Source organism: Narcine bancroftii, chromosome 5, assembly GCF_036971445.1.
Source record: "Narcine bancroftii isolate sNarBan1 chromosome 5, sNarBan1.hap1, whole genome shotgun sequence".
NCBI classification, from domain to species: Eukaryota; Metazoa; Chordata; class Chondrichthyes; order Torpediniformes; family Narcinidae; genus Narcine; species Narcine bancroftii.
The window spans coordinates 161,906,952-161,929,126 of NC_091473.1; the positions used below are offsets into that span (position 1 = coordinate 161,906,952).

Here is a 22,175-nt window from a genome sequence, read left to right on the forward strand (position 1 = left end):
CCATCTCCCCCGGCCATTCCTCCTCCCCCCCATCTCCCCCGGCCATTCCTCCTCCCCCCCATCTCCCCCGGCCATTCCTCCTCCCCCACCATCTCCCCCGGCCATTCCTCCTCCCACCATCTCCCCCGGCCATTCCTCCTCCCCCCATCTCCCCCGGCCATTCCTCCTCCCCCCCATCTCCCCCGGCCATTCCTCCTCCCCCCCATCTCCCCCGGCCATTCCTCCTCCCCCCCCATCTCCCCCGGCCATTCCTCCTCCCCCCCCATCTCCCCCGGCCATTCCTCCTCCCCCCCATCTCCCCCGCCATCCTCTCCCGCCCATCTCCCCCGACCATTCTCCTCCCCCATCTCCCCGGCCATTCCTCCTCCCCCCCATCTCCCCCGGCCATTCCTCCTCCCCCCCCATCTCCCCCGGCCATTCCTCCTCCCCCCCATCTCCCCCGGCCATTCCTCCTCCCCCCCCATCTCCCCCGGCCATTCCTCCTCCCCCCATCTCCCCCGGCCATTCCTCCTCCCCCCCATCTCCCCGGCCATTCCTCCTCCTCTCCCGCATCTCCCCCCCCCCCCCCCCAGCATAACTGGAAGGATTGAGTCCTAGCTTGACGTTTTGACACGGTGGGTCTCTATTTCCACGAATGGGGGCTATGGGGGAGCTTATAGAGGTTTATAAAGTCATGAGGGGAATGGATAAAATTAATCTTCAGTTTGTTCCCAGATAGATGATTGTTGAATTAGTGGATATAGATTTTCAAATGAGAGGGGAGGGATTGAAGACTGACCTGATGGACAACTGTTTCACTCAGACAGTGGTCTTTATATATAACAAGGTGCCAAAGAAAGTTGTGGAATTGGGCACAATTGTCTTTAAGAAGATGATAGGATCTAGAGAGTGGAAAAGCTAAAAAGAATATGGACCAAATGCAGACCATTGGGCTCAGCCCAGAACACCAACTTGGTTAGCATGGATGAGTTGGGCTGAAGGGCCTGTGCCATGTTGTATGAAATCTGAGCTTGGTTTTTGAGGGATGCCATACAGAAGCCTTGCACCCCACAGAGTCTCAATGCTGACAGAGCTCTTCATTGGAACTATATTTTAATTTTTTTAATTAGACATACAGCATTGTCACAGGATAATTTGGCCTTGCAAATCTATACTGCAAAAATTACACCCCATTAACATTGCACCCCAATACATTTTTGAACAGTGGGAGGAAACCTACAGACATGGGAGAATGTACAAACTCCTTAAACCCCAGTTCTGATCACTGACACTAAAGGCATTAATGGTTACTGGCCATGATCAGCCAGGCATAAAAGTGCTTTGAAATATTTAATGCGTGGTCTATTGGGGAAATATTGTTAGTGATGCCGGTTAAAATGTGGCATTTACTCTGCTCTTGGAGTATTTTTGCAGCATTTCTGAGAATAATGTGCATTGATTTATTGTGACATTGTAGTGGGTTTTTTAAAAAACTTGTTTATAAGAAATTAACATTAATTGGATGAGATTGAGTTGGAAATATTGGGTTGAGTTACAGATTTCAATTCCTTGTTGATATTGTAAATATTGGTGAGAGTTCCAGTTGGACCAGAGACTCTCCTGTTGTGGCAGAGCAGTGTTTGTGTGTACTGAATTTTCAGTCTGCAAGAAAACCGGTTTTGTCAATTGATCTGATGTGATATTGCTTAATACAACTGTTGTAATAACTCCGGTTTCTAGGTAACTGAGCTACAGTGCAGCACAAGTATACTGTGGGGTTTTGGGAAGGTTTGTGACATGGCTGATCTTTGAACAAAGAGGGATGATTTGTAAAATGGACAAGCACGAAGATGTATCATAAGGAAATGTGATGATGGATTCCTAATTTTGAAATTCCATTTGTACTTTATATTATCCTTTCTCTTCTTCCCCTCCCACCTTTAGACATCTGTCACCTGCTCACCTCTGTTCCTCCCCACCCCACCCTCACCTGCTGGTGTCTGCCCTATTTTCAGCATTCCTGCTGAACGGCTTGGTCCTAACGCAGTGAATGCCTTGCACTTTCCATGGATGCTGCTGTATAACCTGCTGAGTTCTCCACCACGTTTGTATACAGTGCTTGACCCCTGCAGCTGAGGTTTCCTGTTTACTTTTGCATCACCTAATTCACCGAAGTGACAAACTGTTATAAGCCCCTTTCACACTTGCCAGTGATCCCAGGAATCAAATGCCAATCAGCCTTTAAAGTGGCAAGTGTGAAAGCAAAATCTGCTCAATGTTGGCGTCAGATCACACCGGGAATTGCCGACCTAATACCTAGTACAATCCCCAGCGTTGAGATCAAGCAAGTGTAAAATGGCCAATTGCATTGCAGGCACTTCCTATTAAAGGTAGAACATAGCAAACACTGGGGATAAACCCTTGCAAATGTGAAAGTGTTCAGTGTCCCAGTTAGGAGTGGCCTAGTGTGAAAGGTGAAACCCCCATTCCTATCCCAGGACATTGAGTGGCCGATTTACTGGGATGCAAGTGTGAAAGGGGCTATAAACTCACAAGATTCTTGTTGAGGTGCTTCTGGTGTGAACGTCCTTTTCGGATGAGTGGTAATCAAAAACTCCATTTTGTTTGTGTCGGGGACACGAAGAGAAGTGTTTCTCCAAAAGCTTCCATTCCTCCTCCCCCACCCATCTCCCCCGGCCAGGAGGAATGGCCCTTTTGTGGTCAGCCGAAATGACCGTTCTATGGTCACAATCCAAATGAAGTATTTCTCTGCTTCCAGAACCCTTTCGTGGGTCAGCTGTTCAAAATTACCTTCCCTTTTTTGGTCATGGTGTGGTACACTACCCGCCCCCTTCAAAAGTGACTGCTCTTTGGCCATGGTAGGATATATTCATTCTCATTGGGAGAAATCAGACAAATTGTCTATTAACACATGAAGTCACTTCAGTACAATATCCCTTCAAAGGATGCTTCTGCCAAAGCTGTCTCCTTAAAAATGGCCCCTGAGCTTTAAGCATGTTGGTCACATGGTCTCCGCTCCTGTGCCTCCAGGCACTTCCTCTCTCTTCAGAAATATCGAATTTCAGTAAACATGGTCCCCAGCCTGTCAGCCCACAGTCAATCTCCCAGGGCTTGCAGCTTGATCTATTCTCTTAAGTGACTCCCCTCAAATAAAAATGATCTCAAAATTGGTATGTGTAATAGACTGGATAATAGGTCCCAAAACAAACCATTGACTGAACCTTCCTACCCATAGATGCTGCCAGACCTGACTAGTTCCTCCAACTTCTCATCATTTTTGCTGTTTTTATTAAATATTTCTTATAAAATGCTTTCTTGCTATTCTGAATCACACGTGTATGAAGTTAAACCATCCCATTGAGATGAAGAGAGGGAGCTCTCGTAATCATGTTGGGTGCAGTCGTTGTGGGCTGATGGGTCCCTTTGTTATACTGTTAGACCTTCTGTATCATCTCACTTTGCTCAAGTCATTAATCTCCCTACAGTGTACTCATTAAATCATAATGTGATCATTTGTGGAGTGGGTTGGCATCAGGTCTGGCCCGGATGAGGTGGAGGGAATCTGCCCTGGGAGGGGTCTCTGGAGCCCATTCGTGCCTGGGGATACTAGGACATGTAGTACATTCAATGCTCTTGACGTGAATCCAGGGCTGGCCTTTTGGTTGTACTTCCCCAGAAGTTCATTGAACATGTTTATCACAGTTTCCTCTATGTAGTTCTTTTAAATGTGTGGTCATTGACACCATGCTGATCACTTTACAGAACTGTACTGCTTCACTGATGTCACTGACTAGCAGTTGTAAAGGTTTGCATAGAAAAACACAAGAACTGCTTAGCTGGAATCTTGAGCAAAGATGAGAAGCTGGAAGTCTCAGTGGGTCAGGCAGCATCCATGGAGAGAAATGGCCAGTAATTGTCAGGTTGGAACCCCTTTCCAGGAAAGTTTTGTGTTTTCTCAGTGATCCTGTAAGTCTTTGCATGCACTTGTTTATTGTAAGCACTGCTGACAGTCCATTCTTTCCTTCCAAAGCATGAGCTTGTGCAGGTTGTTTACCTTCATGCAATCTAGCCCCAAGAAACAGTGGTCTATCACTTGAGTTCTCTGTCCCATACTTGCTGCCCCTCTGTCCTTGCCTTCTCCTCTGTTCTCATGCAGCTCGTCATAACTTCAAGAAACAGCTTCTCACCTTTCACTTTCCAACGTTGAAACCTTCCAGCTTCAAAGCTAAGTTCCCGGTACAGTAAAACCCTTGGTATCCAGAATTCAAGCAACCACCAAAAGCATCGAGAAAAATTTAAAGTTAAAATAAATAAGAATAAAATCATAGGTAAAATATGCAAGTTTAAAATTGTTAAAGTAAGTGTTCTGTGAAGTAACACATAATCCTTTGGGTGAAGATGGAGCAAATATTCAGCCAACTGAATGCCTTGGAAATGCTTTGATCATAGCAGCTGTTTGAATAAAGGTGTGTGAAACATCAGTGGCATCACCTAACTGGTTGATGCCGTTGGGGTGACTCTGTTAAAGTGCCTCCTTATCCCTGCTTAGTAAGAGTCACTCGGGTCAGAGGCTTTATCTCTAAACTAAGGAAGGGGGGGTTGTTAATTATCTAGAATGTTATTGTTGATCTTTCAGTTGGCTCAGTGGAGGGGGAGGAACCTGCAGATGCAGCTACAGTTAAATGTTTTCAAAGAATGTGACTGAAAATAAAGTAAAATGCTTTCAGGTTTATATATTTGTGCAAGTGAAGTTTGTTCAGTGTAATGTTTTTGTCTTTTAAACTGTTTATTCTTAATGCAGGTGTATTAGTTAGACTTTATGAAAGTAAGTTTCAAGCAACTGGAAAATATACTTAACTGGCATCTCCAATCCCCATCTGTGCTGGATACCAGGGATTTTACTTCTCTTGAACTACTGTTCGCACCTACTCTGGACCCCTCTTCAGTTCTCTTGTCCATTTCAACCACACCTCGTGCCTTGCTCAACTGTCGAGTAATCTTTCTGCCCTGCAGCCCTTTATTTCTTTATCTCCATCCAGCAACTGTAATTTTTGTTTCATTTTGAAAAACATTGAAAGGAGAACATTCTCAGTCATTTTATTTTCTGAGATGGTAATCTATTCTTTGGCTTGGCTTCGCGGACGAAGATTTATGGAGGGGGTAAAAAGTCCACGTCAGCTGCAGGCTCGTTTGTGGCTGACCAGTCCGATGCGGGACAGGCAGACACGATTGCAGCGGTTGCAAGGGAAATTGGTTGGTTGGGGTTGGGTGTTGGGTTTTTCCTCCTTTGGCCCTTTTGTCAGTGAGGTGGGCTCTGCGGTCTTCTTCAAAGAGGCTGCTGCCCGCCAAACTGTGAGGCGCCAAGATGCACGGTTTGAGGCGTTATCAGCCCACTGGCGGTGGTCAATGTGGCAGGCACCAAGAGATTTCTTTAGGCAGTCCTTGTACCTTTTCTTTGGTGCACCTCTGTCACGGTGGCCAGTGGAGAGCTCGCCATATAATACAATCTTGGGAAGGCGATGGTCCTCCATTCTGGAGACGTGACCCATCCAGCGCAGCTGGATCTTCAGCAGCGTGGACTCGATGCTGTCGACCTCTGCCATCTCGAGTACCTCGACGTTAGGGGGTGTGAGCGCTCCAATGGATGTTGAGGATGGAGCGGAGACAACGCTGGTGGAAGCGTTCTAGGAGCCGTAGGTGGTGCCGGTAGAGGACCCATGATTCGGAGCCGAACAGGAGTGTGGGTATGACAACGGCTCTGTATACGCTTATCTTTGTGAGGTTTTTCAGTTGGTTGTTTTTCCAGACTCTTTTGTGTAGTCTTCCAAAGGCGCTATTTGCCTTGGCGAGTCTGTTGTCTATCTCGTTGTCGATCCTTGCATCTGATGAAATGGTGCAGCCGAGATAGGTAAACTGGTTGACCGTTTTGAGTTTTGTGTGCCCGATGGAGATGTGGGGGGGCTGGTAGTCATGGTGGGGAGCTGGCTGATGGAGGACCTCAGTTTTCTTCAGGCTGACTTCCAGGCCAAACATTTTGGCAGTTTCCCGCAAAGCAGGACGTCAAGCGCTGAAGAGCTGGCTCTGAATGGGCAACTAAAGCGGCATCATCTGCAAAGAGTAGTTCACGGACAAGTTTCTCTTGTGTCTTGGTGTGAGCTTGCAGGCGCCTCAGATTGAAGAGACTGCCATCCGTGCGGTACCGGATGTAATCTATATATTTGCATGGTAAATGAGGACAGCATTGTTATTGAATAAAAGGAGGCAGGAGGAACTCATCAGGTCAAGCAGCATCTGTGGAGTTTGTCAGTATTTTGGGTTGGGACCATTTATGAGATGATTTTTAAAAATGGTGGCGCTGCTGTAATGTCAGCATTGCAACTGATGTGGATCAAGGGAGAGTGGGGAGTGGAGACCCAATGCTCTTATGGAACCAACAGTGGTTTATTTTAAAATCCTGTGGCTGCGGACCCAAGATGTGGTGCCTATGTTCATCAGCGGCCACAGGGGGTTGCAGACACCGGGGGAACCAGTGGACTGACAGGGAGAACACTCCCCAGTTGAGAAGGAAAGGCAAAGGTGACTACCCTACGGGTGGCGACCATGGTGACGGATCAGTGAGGGGCTCTGTGGCTGAAGGATACACAAGCAGAAACTTGCTGACCGACTTGCAAGCGAGGAACCCACACAGGCTGCTGGCAACTGGCTCATGATAAACAGACATTGAAACTGGGATTCAAGAGCATACTGAGGCAAGGAGAGCTTTCTCATCCTGTTGGAGGTTTGAATCTGGGTTCAGGTTGCCAAAGGCTTGAATTGGAGTTTTGTGTGGCTACGGGAGTGCTGGACACTCGGGAGACAACCTTTTGCTTCCCTTTCTTTGACTATCAGGGGCACTGGAGAATGTAAATGCTGATGGTGAATCTTTGCCTTATTGCATTTCTGTTTTATTACATTTCTGTTTTATTACAAGACAATATAGTATCTGATCTGATTTTTCTCCGTTTGCTGCCTGCCATTCTGTTCATTGTAGATTCTAGCCTCTGCAGTATTTGTGCTTCTACAGCTCTTGCAGTTGTCACTTGTTTTTTCTCCACTGTCTTTCCTTGTTATTACAGTAACACTTTGGTATCTGGCATCTATGGGGATTGGTAGATGTCAGATAAGTGAATTTTTCTAATTGCTTGAGGTTGTGTGACAGCGAGGTGCACCAATTTTAAACTTTGCATTTTTACCTATTTATTTTCCGTGATTTTATTTTTGCTGGTTACTTGAATTCCTGATTACAAGTTTTATTGTACTCCGTGATTGCATGGGTTGAGAGGTGTTGAGATTTGAAGATAATGAGCAGGGACAAGGAGTGTCTTTCTTCAGTTGGCATGCTGTGATAATGGAGAATCAAAACCACTGACAAACCAGTGGCAATGATACAGAGGCTTTGAGGTCATGTGTCAAGTTTATTGTCATATTATTGCACAAGTACACCTGACGAAACAGGGTTCTCCAGTCCAAAACATGTAATCAGACTTAACACACATGCAAACAATACATATGCAGGACACATGAGAATCTTGGATAGTTAGTGTGAGCAGTTCCTTTGGTCATTCGGTATTCTCACTTTCCGTGGGAAGAAGCTGTTTCTCACCCGGGTGGTACTGGCTCTGACACTCCTGGATCTCTTCCCCAACGGGAGTAGCTGAAAGATGCTGTCTTCAGCGTAGAAGGGGTCCTCGATGATTTTGTGTGCCCTCTTCAGATAATGATCCCATTGGATCACATCAATGGAGAGGGAGGGAGACTCCAATGACCCTCTCTGCCATTCATCTGATCCATTTCTCTGGATGCTGCCGACCAGGATGCTTTCAAGAGGTCCTGTGAAAGTTTGACACGACGGAGGCCACTTCAGTCTTCTCAGGAAGTGCTGTCGCCGATGAGCCTTCCTGACAAGTGTCACGATGTGTCATTTCTCAAGGGAACTCCAAGGAACTTGGTGCGCTCTATTCTCTCCACTACAGAGTTGTTAATTTCTAATGGAGGGTGGTCGTTCCTGGTCCTCCTGAAATCCACAATCATTTCCTTCATCTTCTCCATGTTGAGACTCGGGTTGTTGCTGATGAGGCCGATGACTGTTGTGTCATTACAAACTCGATGACCCTGTCGGAGCTGGATCTGGCAATGCAGTTGTGGGTCAGTGGTGTGAGCGGGAGCACTGATTCAAGATTCCTTTATTATCATGTAATAGTACAGTATGTAATTTACCACTATCTGTAAGGCAGACAAAGAGTTGCCATTATGTGTTGCCCAGCACCTCTTTCAGTACGGGAGAAAGAGAAGCAAAAGAGAGCCCCTTCAGAGTTTCCGTATGCCCGTGGATTCACCTTAAGCATGGGGAAGCTCCTTTCTTCTGACCAGATTCCTTGGTAATCCTCTGGGTTACATTAAGCTGTATGGGCTGACTGCTATAGGTCATAGATCCTCATGACAGGACTAAGAACTGAGAGCAGGAATAGGCCAGCTGACCCTTTGAGAGTGTTTCGCTTTTCAGTAAGTCTTGATCTCAGCATCATTTCTGTTTTCTTGCCCTCATCTGACTCCCATGTAACTGTCTTTTGATCTCCAATTTTGACTTCACCTACTGACTCACTTAAGAGAAATCTTAGAAATTCACAAATCTTCCTCACCCCTTTTAAACTGGTGACTATTCAAAGACACGAGAGACCGCAGATGCTGGATTCTGGAGAAAAGAACAAACTGGTCAGGCAGCATCTGTGGAGTCAGAGGGATGCTGATGTTTCCGTCCACTTTCAGAATGTGCCTTACCATGTCAAAAATAGTTTGGGGAGATAACAAGGTCTTGGACACCTGGTGCTAAAAGGGGATCAGGTATATCAAGGACTGTTATGAGCAGGGGCAGCTCATGTCATTTGAGCAATTAAGAATTAAATATGATTTGCTAAATAAGACACTCTTTTGCTACTTTCAGTTAAGATCTTTCTTGAGGGACAAATTGAGTCTAACCATGGCCCTACCAGAGTGCAGTGTCATGGAGACACTGATTTGCAGAGGAAAATCAAAAAGTTTATTTCGGCAACGTATTCCCTGTTCCTAGCAGGAAGCCCAAAACTGGGCTTCTTAGGTCAAGACACAGATGGGAGTTGGACCTAGGTGTTATGATAGATGAATGGAGCTGGTCTGTTCTGTGTTGTGATAGCATGACCACAATAATTCATGATTATAGACTAGTACAGACTAGCTTTCTTCAACGGCTATACCTCATGCCGCAGAAATTGAATAAAGGTAAACCAGAATTTTCAGACCAATTTTTCAGGTGTGGCATAGAGACAGGAACCTTTGTTCATTCAACCTGGTCATTCTCCAAGGTGAGGCCCTTTTGGGTAAAGCTAGGCTAAGCCCTAGAGAAAATCATAGGTAAAGAGTTTCCACAAGACCCAGAGTTATTCCTGTTGGGAAATATCATGGACATAAGATTTACAATGAAGCTGTCCAAGTTTCAAATCCAATTTGTATTGATGGCTCAGGCAGTGTCCAGGAAGTGCATAGCAGTTATCTGGAAGTCAGACTCTCATTTGGGCATTGCGTGTTGGAATATAGAAATGCAGAGCTGTGATCCCTTGGAGAAAGTTGCTTGTAATCTAAGGAAAAAATATGAAACTTTTCCTAAAATCTGGCAACCCTACCTGCGTTACATAGGTGTAAGGATATAGGTGCGGTCCCCTGTGCTTCGCTGCCTGCAGACCCCACACTTTCTGTCCTTCCTCTCCAGGGGAGTGGATTGGGATGGTGTCCATTCCAATCAGGTCAAGTTGAGATGAATGTCCTGGAGGACAGGGCTTGAGCTCCAGTAAGCCTGTGGTTAATGTGTTTTCATTTTCTTTTTTTCTCTTAATTTGTTATTTGTCCTCAGTCAGTAGCGCCTTGTTTTCTTTATGGTTAATGTTTTTTTAGTTATTTATGTATTTTATGTTGTGGTGGGGGGGGGGGGGTATGGGGGGATAAAACCAGACTCAGTAGAAGAAATGTAAATATACTTGATGAATGTGATGTGATTGTTCTGTGAATTATTGGAACTGTCTGAGTTTGGAAAAATCATAAAATATTTTAAAAAAAGAATAGTTTGGGGAGATGGTAGTTTTGTGTTGAAACTGCTTGACTGAAGATGGCACCAGTTTTAGTTCAGGTCCAGACCCAGAAAGGTACTTGGGCTCCATGCCACTTGCTGTATTTCTAAAAATACCTGTCCATCGAGTTGTGTGGAATTCGGACTTAGCACCAGCACCTATCAGTGAGGGTTATGTGGGGTGACTCAATACCTACACTTGGTGTATTCTGTGCCAACACTTTTGCCACTCATTAGGGAATTTTTACACAGAATAATGGGTTCCTTGAATGCGTTGCCTGGGGTGGTGGTGGTGGAGGCTGGTACAATGGGGACATTTGAAAGACTCTTATTCACAGGCATGTGAATCAAAGAAAAATTGAGGGTAGTGGGTGTGAGGTAGGGAAGGTTTAGATTGTTGAGTAGGTTTATATATTAGATCAGCACAACATTGTAGCCTGAAGGGACTGTACTGTGCAGTAATGTTCTGTGTTTAGTTGATTAATAATGTGTTTTATTTCCAGTATGGATCCCACACATGACAAACTCCCCATCACTCATTGTAATGGTGGGTCTCCCTGCCAGAGGCAAGACCTACATCTCAAAGAAACTCACTCGTTACTTCAACTGGATTGGGGTGCCCACCAGAGGTATGTCCCTGAGAGGGATGGTGATAATGTTAAGGGCAATCAGAATATTTTGATTTTGAATGTTAAGTATATAATTCATGTTTTTTTAAAAAAAAATAGGCTGATTAATGAAGACATTTGGAAAAGAAAAGTGAGCAGAATAAAATAGAAATGTTTAATAAATTGAAATGGGCCCAGTTTAAATGAGGCTGCTAGGGATTTTACAAAATGTATTGAACATTGCTGTAAAAGTAAATTATTGTCCCTGATTTTTTTTTAAAAAAGGGGGAATATAGATGATTTCAGAAAGTTTTGATGCATCATTTTCCAGTGCACAGGTTATTGGTATTGGAGAACTAGAAGACCGTTAATACAATTTTATAAAAAGATTAAAGTTAAGAACAAGTTATGCAAGCCAGTCAGCCGAATATCAATGGTGGGAAAAATGTTAGCATACATTTTGAGCAATGACAAAATAAGCAATTTGAAAGTACAATTTAACTCAAGACTCATCATTAAAAGAAAGGGATGTTAAATTGAATCGACCCTCCTTGATATCAGAGTTCAAATGTGAGGTTATTAAATATGTATGTTACATGGATTCTGGAAATTGTTCAAGAAGGTTGGAGGAGTTGTGGATGATGCTGAGGATTGTTGTAGGTTATAAAAGGATATAGACAGGAGCAGAGTTGGGTGGAAAATGGTTGAAAGAGTTCAATCTGAATAAGTGTGAGGTGATACATTTTGGAAGGTCTAAGTACAGGCTTAATGGTTGGATACTTAACAGTGTGGAAGAACAGAGGGACCTTGGAGTCCAAATCCATTCAAACAATCCATAAAATCCATTCAGCCTGTACTTCCACAACCTCTATCAAGGTTGCTACGCAGGTTGATGGGATAGTTAAGGCCTGTGGGATGTTGGGCTTCAATTTGGAAGATTGAGTTCAGGAGTCGAGCGGTCATTTTGCAACTCTACAAATCTCTGGTAAGACAACACTTGGAATAGTGTGTTCAGTTCTGGTCACCTCATTATGGGGAGGATGTGGAAGCTATGGAGAGGGTGCACCGGAGATTTACCAGGATGTTGTCTGGAATGGAAAATCAGTATTGTGAGGCAAGGTTAGAACAGCTAGGACTCTTCTCTGGAACGAAGAAAGATGAGAGGTGACTTTAAAGAAGTCGGCAAGTTTCTGCGAGGCATAGATAAGGAGGACAGCCAGCTCCTTTTTCCCAGGGCGGCAATAAGAAACACACCAAAGTATGTGTACAAAGTGAAGGGAGGAAAGTTCAGGAGAGAGATCAGGGATGTTTTTTTTATTTTTGCAGAGTTGTGGATGCTTGAAATGCCTGCCAGGGATGGTGGTGGAGGCTGAAACATTAGGGGCATTTAAAGGATTCTGACGCACATTGATGAAAGAAAAATAGAGGATTGTGAGATAGGAAGGGTTTAGATTATTTTATAGGAATATAAAGATTGGCACAAGGGCTGAAAGGCCTGTTCTATGTTCTGTAAAGATCATAAATAGTAGGCTGATCTTGAAAATTTTGTAATGTTTTAAGAACATGAAATATTATGCTTATAGAACTATCCTGTTCTGTTAGGCCCATTGTTTTCGTCTGCTCTTCCCTACTGAACTTGAGTCCATCCTCTCTCTCTCTCCCTCTCTTCCTCCCCCCCCCCCCCTTCCTGCCTAAATCTGGGATATCTCCGATGCCCTTCAACTCTTTGACAACTTCCAATTGCCTGGTCCCCACTGTCTCATCTTCATCCATGAAGTCGACTCACTTTCTATATGGGAGAATGAGGAGTCTATAGATAACAGCTACAGGGAGGCAGTCACAACTGGGGGTGCAGGAAGCAGCTAATTGGGTTACTGTCAGAAGAGGGAAAACAAGCAAGCTAGCAGATAGTACAGGGTACCAGTATAGCCATTCCCCTCAATCATAAGTATATTGCTTCAGATATTGTTGGGGGGATCGACCTATCAGGCCAAAGCCACACTGTCTAGGTCTATGGCCCTATGGCTCAGAAGGGATGGAGGGAGAAAGGGATATTGGTAGTGATAGGGGATTCACTAGTCAGAGGAGCAAACAGAAGATTCTGTGAATATGAAGGAGACGCCCAGATGGTTTGTTGCCTCCTAGATGCCAGGGTCTGGAACATCCTGGACTGGGTTTAAGGCATCCTGAAAACCGAGGGTGATTAGCCAGAAGTTGTGGTACATATTGATATCAACAATGTGGGTCGGAAAAGGGATGAAGCCCTGAAGAGAATACAGGGAGCTGGGTAGGAAGCTAAAAGGACCTCAAGGGTAGTAATCTCAGGATGGCTCTCTGTGTCACGCACCAGGGAGAGCAGGAATAGGTTGATGTGACAGATTTAGGAGCGGCATGGTTGGTGTAGCAGTTAGCATCACACCTTTACAGTGCCAGTGATCAGGACCAGACTGGGGTTTGAATCTATTAGGAGTTGTACGTTTTCCCATGTCTGTGTTTTCCCTGGTGGCTCTGGTTTCATTCCACCGTTCAAAACCTATTGAGGATGTAGGCTAATTGGGTGTAAATTGGGCGGCACGGACTTGTGGGCCGAAATGGCTGTTACCTTGCTGTATGTCTAAATGAGTGTGTGGCTGTACAATTGGTGCAGAATCAGAATTTATCGTCATGAAATTTGTTGTTTTGAAGCAGCATTACAGGTGCAAATATTGACATTTAAAAATAAATGTGCAAAAAGAAGAGATAGAGGTAGTGTTTGGTTCATTGTCCGCTCAGAAATCTGATTGGGGGGGAAAGCTACTTTTGAACTGTTGGGTGTTGTCTTGTGAGGAACCTTGATGATAGAGGCATGTTTCTCAAGACATGGCCTATTGTAGATGTCATTAATGGAGTGAATACTAATACCCATGATGGTGCTGGGTGAGTTCACAACTTTATGTAATCTTTTCCTGTCCTGTGCATTGGCATCTCCATACTAGCCAGTCAGTGATTCAACCAGTCAGAATGCTCTCCACTGTACGCCATTAGAAATTTGCGTCTTTGGTAACTTGGCAAATCTTAAATTCCTCTTGAAGTATAGTTGCTGGCGAGCCGCCTTCGTGATTGCATCAACATGATGGCCCCAGGATGAACATTCAGAGATGTTGACACCCGGGAATTTGAAGTTCTTAACCCTTTCCACTGCTGATCTTGCGATGAGGACTGGTTTGGGTTTTCTTTCTTTTCTCCTCCTGAAAACCACAATCAGTCCCTTAGTTTTGTTAATGTTGAGTGGAAGGTTTTTGTTGTGTCAGCACTCAGCTACCTGATCTATGTCACTCCTATATGCGCTCATTGTAGTCTGTGGTTCTGCTGACGACTTTGGTGTCATCTGCAAGTTTGCCTCCAGTCAGAGAGGCAATCATCCACTACCACTCTCTGGCTTCTCCCAGAAAGCCAATGTCTAATTAAATTTACTGCCTCTCACATCCTGAGAGGTCCTGTCCTTCAATTTGTAATAGTAAGTCTCACACAACCAGAAAATACATTTACCGATCTCCATAGGTGCTAGATACCAGGGGTTTTACTGTACTGACAGGTCTCCCCTCAGCCTGTGAAATTTCACAACAGAATTCGGTGAAATGACTTACTTGAATTTGTTTGAGCTATGCAATTGATTTGAAAAGAAATTCCATGGTATCCACAAATTCCCCTCTCTGTCCTCCACACCCCCCCTCCATTCACATAAAGGACATATACGGCACTGTAAATTAAATTTTTTATTTAACTTCTGTGGTGCTGCCTGTGGTTGCGTCGCTGCATTGGTAACCTTGTACTGTTGTCATAAATCTTGTTGTATAACTTGTACAATGACAATAAAAAGCTATTTGAATTTTTATTTGAATTGAAATTAGTAACTTGTTTCTTCACAGCATTTAATGTTGGGCAATATCGGCGTGATCTGCTGAAGATCTACAAATCTTTTGAGTTTTTCCTCCCAGATAATGAAGATGGCTTGCAAATCCGCAGGTAACAGACTGCACAACTGCAGGCAGACGTTTGCTCTTTGGTGACCAATGCTGGCGTGTAGGGGCTGGCTGATTGCCTGGTGTCTTTCTTTCTCCAGACAGTGTGCGTCAAGAGCATTGAATGATGTGAAGAAATATCTGGATGAGGAAGGTGGTCAGGTTGCAGTAAGTGTCTCTCTCGCATAATTGGAATAATCAAAATAAAGATTTTGATTCCTGAAGATGCAGGACTATGCTGAGCGATGAACCAGCATTTGTTTGGTATTAGTCAGATGACTGAGAGAGCTCCTTGCCCTTTCTGATGGTAGCATGGTATCTTCACTTAAGCCAAGATCAAGTAAACCAGGTCTTGCATCAATAATGCTGCAGAGCCTTCTCAGTATTGTCCAAAAAAAATCACAGCAAGAATCATCCTTCCAGCCCACAGAACCTATTTAGACTTGCAATAAGATCAAGCTTGGTCTGTGAGGCTTCACTTTTACTTTCTTGTTTGCTCCTTTTGCCAAGTATCTCAGACTGGATATGTTCAGTAATTCAGCATTCATAATTCCTTTGGATAGAGGTTTCCAGATTCATAGTGGTTTTTTAAGGGGAATTTCTTCCTGCATTGCTCAATGCTGACCCATGATTCTAAAAACACTTCCCCTAGTTTTAGCGTCTCACTAGTGGGAGATGTGTCAAACCTTAACGTGTCAAATCTTAAACATTTCAATCATCGCCCTTCGATTTTCCAAGGATGAATGGGAGTTTGGTCATCTTTTTCTTCAAGTGAACTTTCTCAGAACTGCCTCAAGTGCAAGGAAACACAAATCTGCAGACCTGACTCCGTGTGATATCAGCACCATGCAGCTGGACTAACATTGAGTGTTCAATTTCCTCCACGGATGCTGGCTGATCCACTGAGTTCCTCCATCATTTTGTTTTTGAGATGGTTCTCTTGGTCCTTGCCTTTCACCCTACCTGCCTATGCATCCAGCACATCGTTCCCTGGCACTTCCACCAGCTGCATCTACCCCTTCCCAAGTCTTTCCTCATTTTTCTTCGTTTCAGACATCCAGCATAACAGGCCCTTGCATCTCATGAGCTCGTGCTGCCCTAATAACCCAATCAACTTTCATCCCCATACATTTGAAATGTGGAAGAAAACTGGAACACCTGGAGGAAACCCACACAGACACAGGGAGGATGTACAAACTCCTCACAGATAGCGGTGGACTTGAACCTGGGTCGCTGGCCCAGTAATAGCGTTGCACTACCTGTGCAATTTTGCAGGGACCACACTCTCTGTGACTTCCTTGTTTGCTCTTCCTTCCCCAGGTCTTTGATGCTACAAACACGACACGTGAACGAAGAGAGATAATTATTAACTTTGCAGAGCAGAATGGATACAAGGTTGGTGGCAGAGATCATTGGTGGGATAAATGCTGCTTCATGGAATTGTGAGCTCTCCTCTTGCATGCTTTTGAATTGTAAAATCTAATGCGAGACGAGTTAGACCAACAGATTCCTAGAATTTACCATGTGCACTCAAATAGTGGGCAACTTGAATACTTCCATGCAACAGGAGAAATAGAATGGAACTGACCATTGTTTCTGGTGGAATGATTCTGCACCGTGGCACCCCTGTGATTCTCTTAGCTGCCATGGAGCTGAGGCATCACTCTGCTCTACATTGCCTGTGGTATCTTTTTTCCAATCCAGTGTCTCTGCCCTCCCTGAGATGATATTAAAGTGCAGTAGAATCTAGTGGTTGGGTATGGGTGAGGTGGGAGTGGGATTTCACTGGCTGAGGGGAGGGTGGGTTGTGTTTTGGAGTAAGAGTAGGCTATTATGATCGGACAGTGGGATATTTAAACATCCAGCATTAGACTGAGGTGTTAGTGGATGCTTGTGGAAGAGTGGGTCTAGTGTTAGAATGGGAATGGTATTGATTGGAGATGGATGTATTCAAGTAGATGATATGGAATTGCATGAAATGGGATGTTAAAGGCTGTAAGGATCGCAGGGTTAGATGATGGGATGCATCAGGCTTCACTAATGTGGGGCTGATGTGAGAACAGAGTGGAGGAGTAGGATTAGGTAGGTGATATATTCAAGACAGAAGAATGAAGGGTTAGACCATGGGGTATATGGGGGAGTGAGTGGATTAAGGTGAGATTCACCAGGATGTTGAATTGGAGGACTAGTTCTCAGGAGAGATTGGATAGAGCGGCTTGTTATCCTTGGAATGAAGGAGGCTGAAAGGTGACTGATAAACTTCTATCAGGGAGATGTAGGTAGAATCTAGTGAAAGTCTGCAGATGCTGTGATTGTGGTAAAAACACAGATGCTGGAGGAACTCAGCTGGTTGCGCAGCATCCACAGGAGGTAATGGTATATTACTGAAGTACTGAAAATGAGGAACAGGCATCTGTATTCAAAGGGGAAGAAAGGGCAGGGGGAGGATGACAGACCAACAGATAAAAGGTGCTAATTGGATAAGAGGACAGCAGAGGAAAAGTGAGTATTAATTGGAGAAGTGGGGGTTTGTTTTTCACTCTCTGAAAGGAGATAAGGAAAAGGGAAGAGAGAGATAGAGCTAGAGGACAGGAGACGTGGGGCAAGATGAAGGGGGGAGGGTTCTAATGGAAAATGGAGAAATCTATGTTCATGCCATCTGGTTGGAGGGTGCCCAGATGGAAGATGAGGTGATGTTCCTCCAATTTGCGGGTGGCCTCCTTCTGGCAGTGCACAAGTCCATGGACAGATGTCATCAAGGGAATGGGATGAGGAATTGAAATGGGTGGCCATTGGGAGATCCACGCTATTGTGGCGGACAGAGCCAAGGTGCTCAACAAAGCGATCTCCCAGACTGCATCCAGTCTCTCCATCAACCAAGTGATTGTTCTAGATCGTGATAGAATCTATTCAGGCTAAACAAAAATGAGAGAGGGAGTGTGTTTAAAATTGGAGGTTAATGTTAAAGCAGATCTGAGGGGAATATTGTTTCCATGGATATGCTGGAGAAGCTCAGCAAGTCACGCAGTGTTCTTAACGTAGTCAAGATAATAATGATACAATACCAACATTTCAGGCCTGAGTCCTGCCTCAAGTTATGAGCTAAACGTAGGCAGGTGGGGGGGGGTGGGGGTTGGCGCAGGTGGTGAAGAGAGACACAGAGGCACAAGTAAGAGGCCATAGGTAGATAGGTGTGGAAGGGCACAAGAAAAAAGCTGAGAAGTGATAGGGGAAGGGAATAGCTCTCTGAATGGAGAGGATCGGGGGGAAGTAATTGAAGGGTTGGGGAAGTCCAAGGGGAGAGGGAATAGGGTGACTAGACGTCTGATTTTAGGCCAGACATTCTTGCTTTTGAGCCCTCTGACCTCCGTCTAGTGCCACCTCGAACCAGATATTAATTTGTCCTTCACTTGTTAAATGTGGCATCCTGGGGTGTGTATGCCGTGTGTGGCCATTTTTCTTGCGCCCTGGCGCATGCACGATAGATTAATGAGGCCGGCCGGTGCATGCGTGCTGGGTTAGTTATTGGGGCTTGTTTGTGTTTGGTGAGCCCACAGACGGAGGCATGCGTAGTTCTGGCACGCTTGGGGAGGTTGGAGGGTGGGGCGGGGGAGGTTGGAGGGTGGGGCGGGGGAGGTTGGAGGGTGGGGCGGGGGAGGTTGGAGGGTGGGGCGGGGGAGGTTGGGGGGTGGGGCGGGGGAGGTTGGGGGGTGGGGCGGGGGAGGTTGGGGGGTGGGGCGGGGGAGGTTGGGGGGTGGGGCGGGGGAGGTTGGGGGGTGGGGCGGGGGAGGATGGGGGGTGGGGCGGGGGAGGTTGGGGGGTGGGGCGGGGGAGGTTGGGGGGTGGGGCGGGGGAGGTTGGGGGGTGGGGCGGGGGAGGTTGGGGGGTGGGGCGGGGGAGGTTGGGGGGTGGGGCGGGGGAGGTTGGGGGGTGGGGCGGGGGAGGTTGGGGGGTGGGGCGGGGGAGGTTGGGGGGTGGGGCGGGGGAGGTTGGGGGGTGGGGCGGGGGAGGTTGGGGGGTGGGGCGGGGGAGGTTGGGGGGTGGGGCGGGGGAGGTTGGGGGGTGGGGCGGGGGAGGTTGGGGGGTGGGGCGGGGGAGGTTGGGGGGTGGGGCGGGGGAGGTTGGGGGGTGGGGCGGGGGAGGTTGGGGGGTGGGGCGGGGGAGGTTGGGGGGTGGGGCGGGGGAGGTTGGGGGGTGGGGCGGGGGAGGTTGGGGGGTGGGGCGGGGGAGGTTGGGGGGTGGGGCGGGGGAGGTTGGGGGGTGGGGCGGGGGAGGTTGGGGGGTGGGGCGGGGGAGGTTGGGGGGTGGGGCGGGGGAGGTTGGGGGGTGGGGCGGGGGAGGTTGGGGGGTGGGGCGGGGGAGGTTGGGGGGTGGGGCGGGGGAGGTTGGGGGGTGGGGCGGGGGAGGTTGGGGGGTGGGGCGGGGGTGGGGCGGGGGAGGGGCGGCTAGGATTGTAAAGGGAAGGGTGGAGGATAGAGAGGGTGTGGTGGGGCAGGAGCAGCTAGGATTGTAAAGGGAAGGGTGGAGGATAGAGAGGGTGTGGTGTGGTGGGGCAGGAGTTGGAAGATAGGGGGGTCGGAGGGGAATTGGCATCTGAAAAGAGGGACTGAGGCTAGGGGAATAAGAGCAGAACTCCCTTCAGAGAGAGGAAGAGAACTTCTCTAGGGTAGGCATCACCCCTGAATGTTCACTGAATTGAATATTTTTTTACACCTGGCGGAACTCACTGCCAGAGGAGGTGTTGGAATCTGATACCAGCTCCGTGTCTCCAAGGCAAGTAAATATGCAGGACTGGGCAAGGAACAGAAGGAGGTGGTCCTCATGCAGGCAAATGGGATTAGTGCAAATGGACTCAAGGTCAGCATGGCCACAATGGGGTCAAGGATCTGTTTCTGTACTGTATGTATCTGGCTCCATTTGGGTATATTTTCACTTGAATAATTTTTAAAAATATTTAAATTAAGAAATGAAGTGTTAGAGTGTTATTTTATTTTCACAGCTGAATTTTAAAAATGGAAGAATAAATATTTCCTAATGAAATTTTTCCTCTTCAAATTATTCATTCTCCATTGCATTAATAAGGTATTCTTCGTTGAGTCTGTGTGTGAAGATCCTGAAGTTGTTGAGACAAATATTGTGGTAAGTTGCTTGCTGTTGCTTCTAATTGCCCCTTCTCGTGCTTTGATACAGTAGTGGTGTGAAGTACTGATGTCAGCCGACTGATTATAGTAAAAATGGACAGAAATGCTGGAGAAACTCCACTGGTCTCCCAGCATCCATAGGAGGTAAAGATATGTTATCAATGTTTCGGCCTGAGCCCTTCAGGGTAAAAGCATTAAGCAGGCAGGTGTCCTTCCCCCTCCCATTCTTCCACCATTATCTCGGCCTTTTTGAGATGCCTGCCTGCTATTTGCTTATACCTTGAAGAATGGCTCAGGCCTGAAATATCAGTAATATATCTTTACCTCCTCTGGATGCTGCGAGACCTGCTGAGTTCCTCCAGCATTTATTGTGTGTTTACTTGTTACAGTAGTGATGGGGATGTGTGATTATGAAGTATTATGTGGCTATGTTGTATGATGGAGGGGATTTGGTGCCAGTGAAGTGGTGAAAGAAGATGCAGCAGCTGATTTTAATTGGACACAGGAATGTTAAGGAAATGATCATGTGCAGGCACAAGAGATTTAGTTTAATTTGGCATGGAGTTCGGTGCAGAAATCATGGAATGAAAACTCTGTTCCTGCTTTACCCCCTCCCCCTCATTTTAAACAGACGATATTGTGTTTATTGTTATTTTGACCATGGAGCAGAAGTAGGCTATTCGTCCCATTGAATCCACTCCACCATCCATCTTGAGCTGATCCATTATTCTACTCAGCCCCACTCCCTTGTCTCCTCCCCATACCCTGACTATTCAGATATGTATCGATCTATGCCTTAAATATACCAACAACCTGGCCTCCACAGTTGTCCGTGATAGCAAATTCCAGAGGTTCGCCACTCTGGCTAAAGAAATTCCTTCGCATCTCTGTTTTAAATAAGTACACTTCAATCTTGAAGTTGTGCCCTCTTGTCCAAGAACTCCCTACTCTGGGACTTTAGGACTAGAGGGCACAGCATGCAATGTACATATGCACTGAAATTCTTACATGCTGCAGCCGAGCGGGTAAACAATCCTTTATCCAGTCATCTAAAATCCAGAAAACTCCAAAATCTGGCATTTCTTTCCGGGTTCTGGTACAGCAGAGGGAGAGGGAGAGGGAGATGGCAGCACATCTCGAGTGGGCGGGGGTGGGGAGGGGGAGAGATGGCAGCATGACTTGGGTAGGCGAGGGGGAGAGAGACGCCAGCACAACTAGAAGGGGGTGAATACTGCAACACAATTCGGGTGGGCTTAAATCTGGGGCAGCTGTGTTTTGTTCTGATATCTGGAAAAATCCGAAATGTGGAACACGCTGTCCCTCATGGATTCCGGATAAAGGGTTGTGTACCTGTACTTTGTTTAAAAGAAAAACCACAATAGTATATTTAATTGAATTAAAAATAGACAATAAATACAAAAAATAATAAATATCCACAGTAATCCTCGTGCAATAGTGCTGTCCTTTTTGTGTTGTCACAGCGGTCTCTGATCATTGTATCAAAGGGAGATTCAAGAACCTGATAGTAGTTGAAAAGAAATTGTTCTAAAACCCAGAGGTGCTAGTCTTCAGGCTTTTGTATCTTTGTCTGAAGGTAGCAGTGAGAAGAGGGTGTGACTAGGGAGTGATGGGGAGTAGATGTTGGCTGCCTTCTTGAGGTAGCACCTCACATGGATGCATTCAGTGGATGGGGGTGAGGGGAGCCTGTGATGGACCTCATTATATTTCCTACCTTTTTCCTGGTTATTTTCCCAAACCAGACTGCGATGCAACCAATCAGTGTACTTTCCACATTGGGCCTCTGGAAGTTTGAGAAGAGTATCTATTGAAATGCCAAATCTTCTCAAATTCCTTAGAGAGTAGAGGCTTTTCTGTGCCTTCTTCACAGTTGCCTTGATGTGCTGTCTCCATAAGAGGTCCTCTGAAACATGGACTCCCAGGAACTTGAAGGTTCTGACCCTGTCCACCTCCATCCCATCAATGCAGGCAGGGGTGTGGTCTCTAGGCCTCTCCTTCCTACAATCGACAACAAGCTCCTTGCTCTTGGTGAAACACCTGATTCTCCATCTCCTTCCTGCATTCTGAATTTCCACTCATTTGAACAACAGCAGTTTTGTCAGCGAATTTACAGTGGAACTAGAGCTGAGCTTGGCGTCCCACTCATGGGTATACAGGGACTGAGCACTCAGCCTTGGGCTGTCCATGTGTTGGCCAGCATGGAGGAGGTGATGTCACACTGATGGGGAAGTCGAGGATCTTGTTGTAGAGGAATGAACAGTCCTAGATCCCT

At 46.2% G+C, this 22,175-nt stretch overlaps 1 protein-coding gene across 2 annotated transcripts in view; it reads left to right on the plus strand.

Annotated features, from left to right (window-relative positions):
• LOC138764112 (6-phosphofructo-2-kinase/fructose-2,6-bisphosphatase 4-like) overlaps positions 1-22,175 on the plus strand; it is a 118,017-nt gene that overhangs the window by 58,625 nt on the left and 37,217 nt on the right. For both annotated transcript variants that reach the window (XM_069939500.1, XM_069939499.1), the window contains 5 exons: positions 10,639-10,764; positions 14,652-14,748; positions 14,846-14,912; positions 16,065-16,139; positions 19,827-19,883. In XM_069939500.1, the coding sequence (XP_069795601.1) occupies positions 10,639-10,764; positions 14,652-14,748; positions 14,846-14,912; positions 16,065-16,139; positions 19,827-19,883 (422 nt within the window). The remainder of the gene's footprint in view (positions 1-10,638; positions 10,765-14,651; positions 14,749-14,845; positions 14,913-16,064; positions 16,140-19,826; positions 19,884-22,175) is intronic.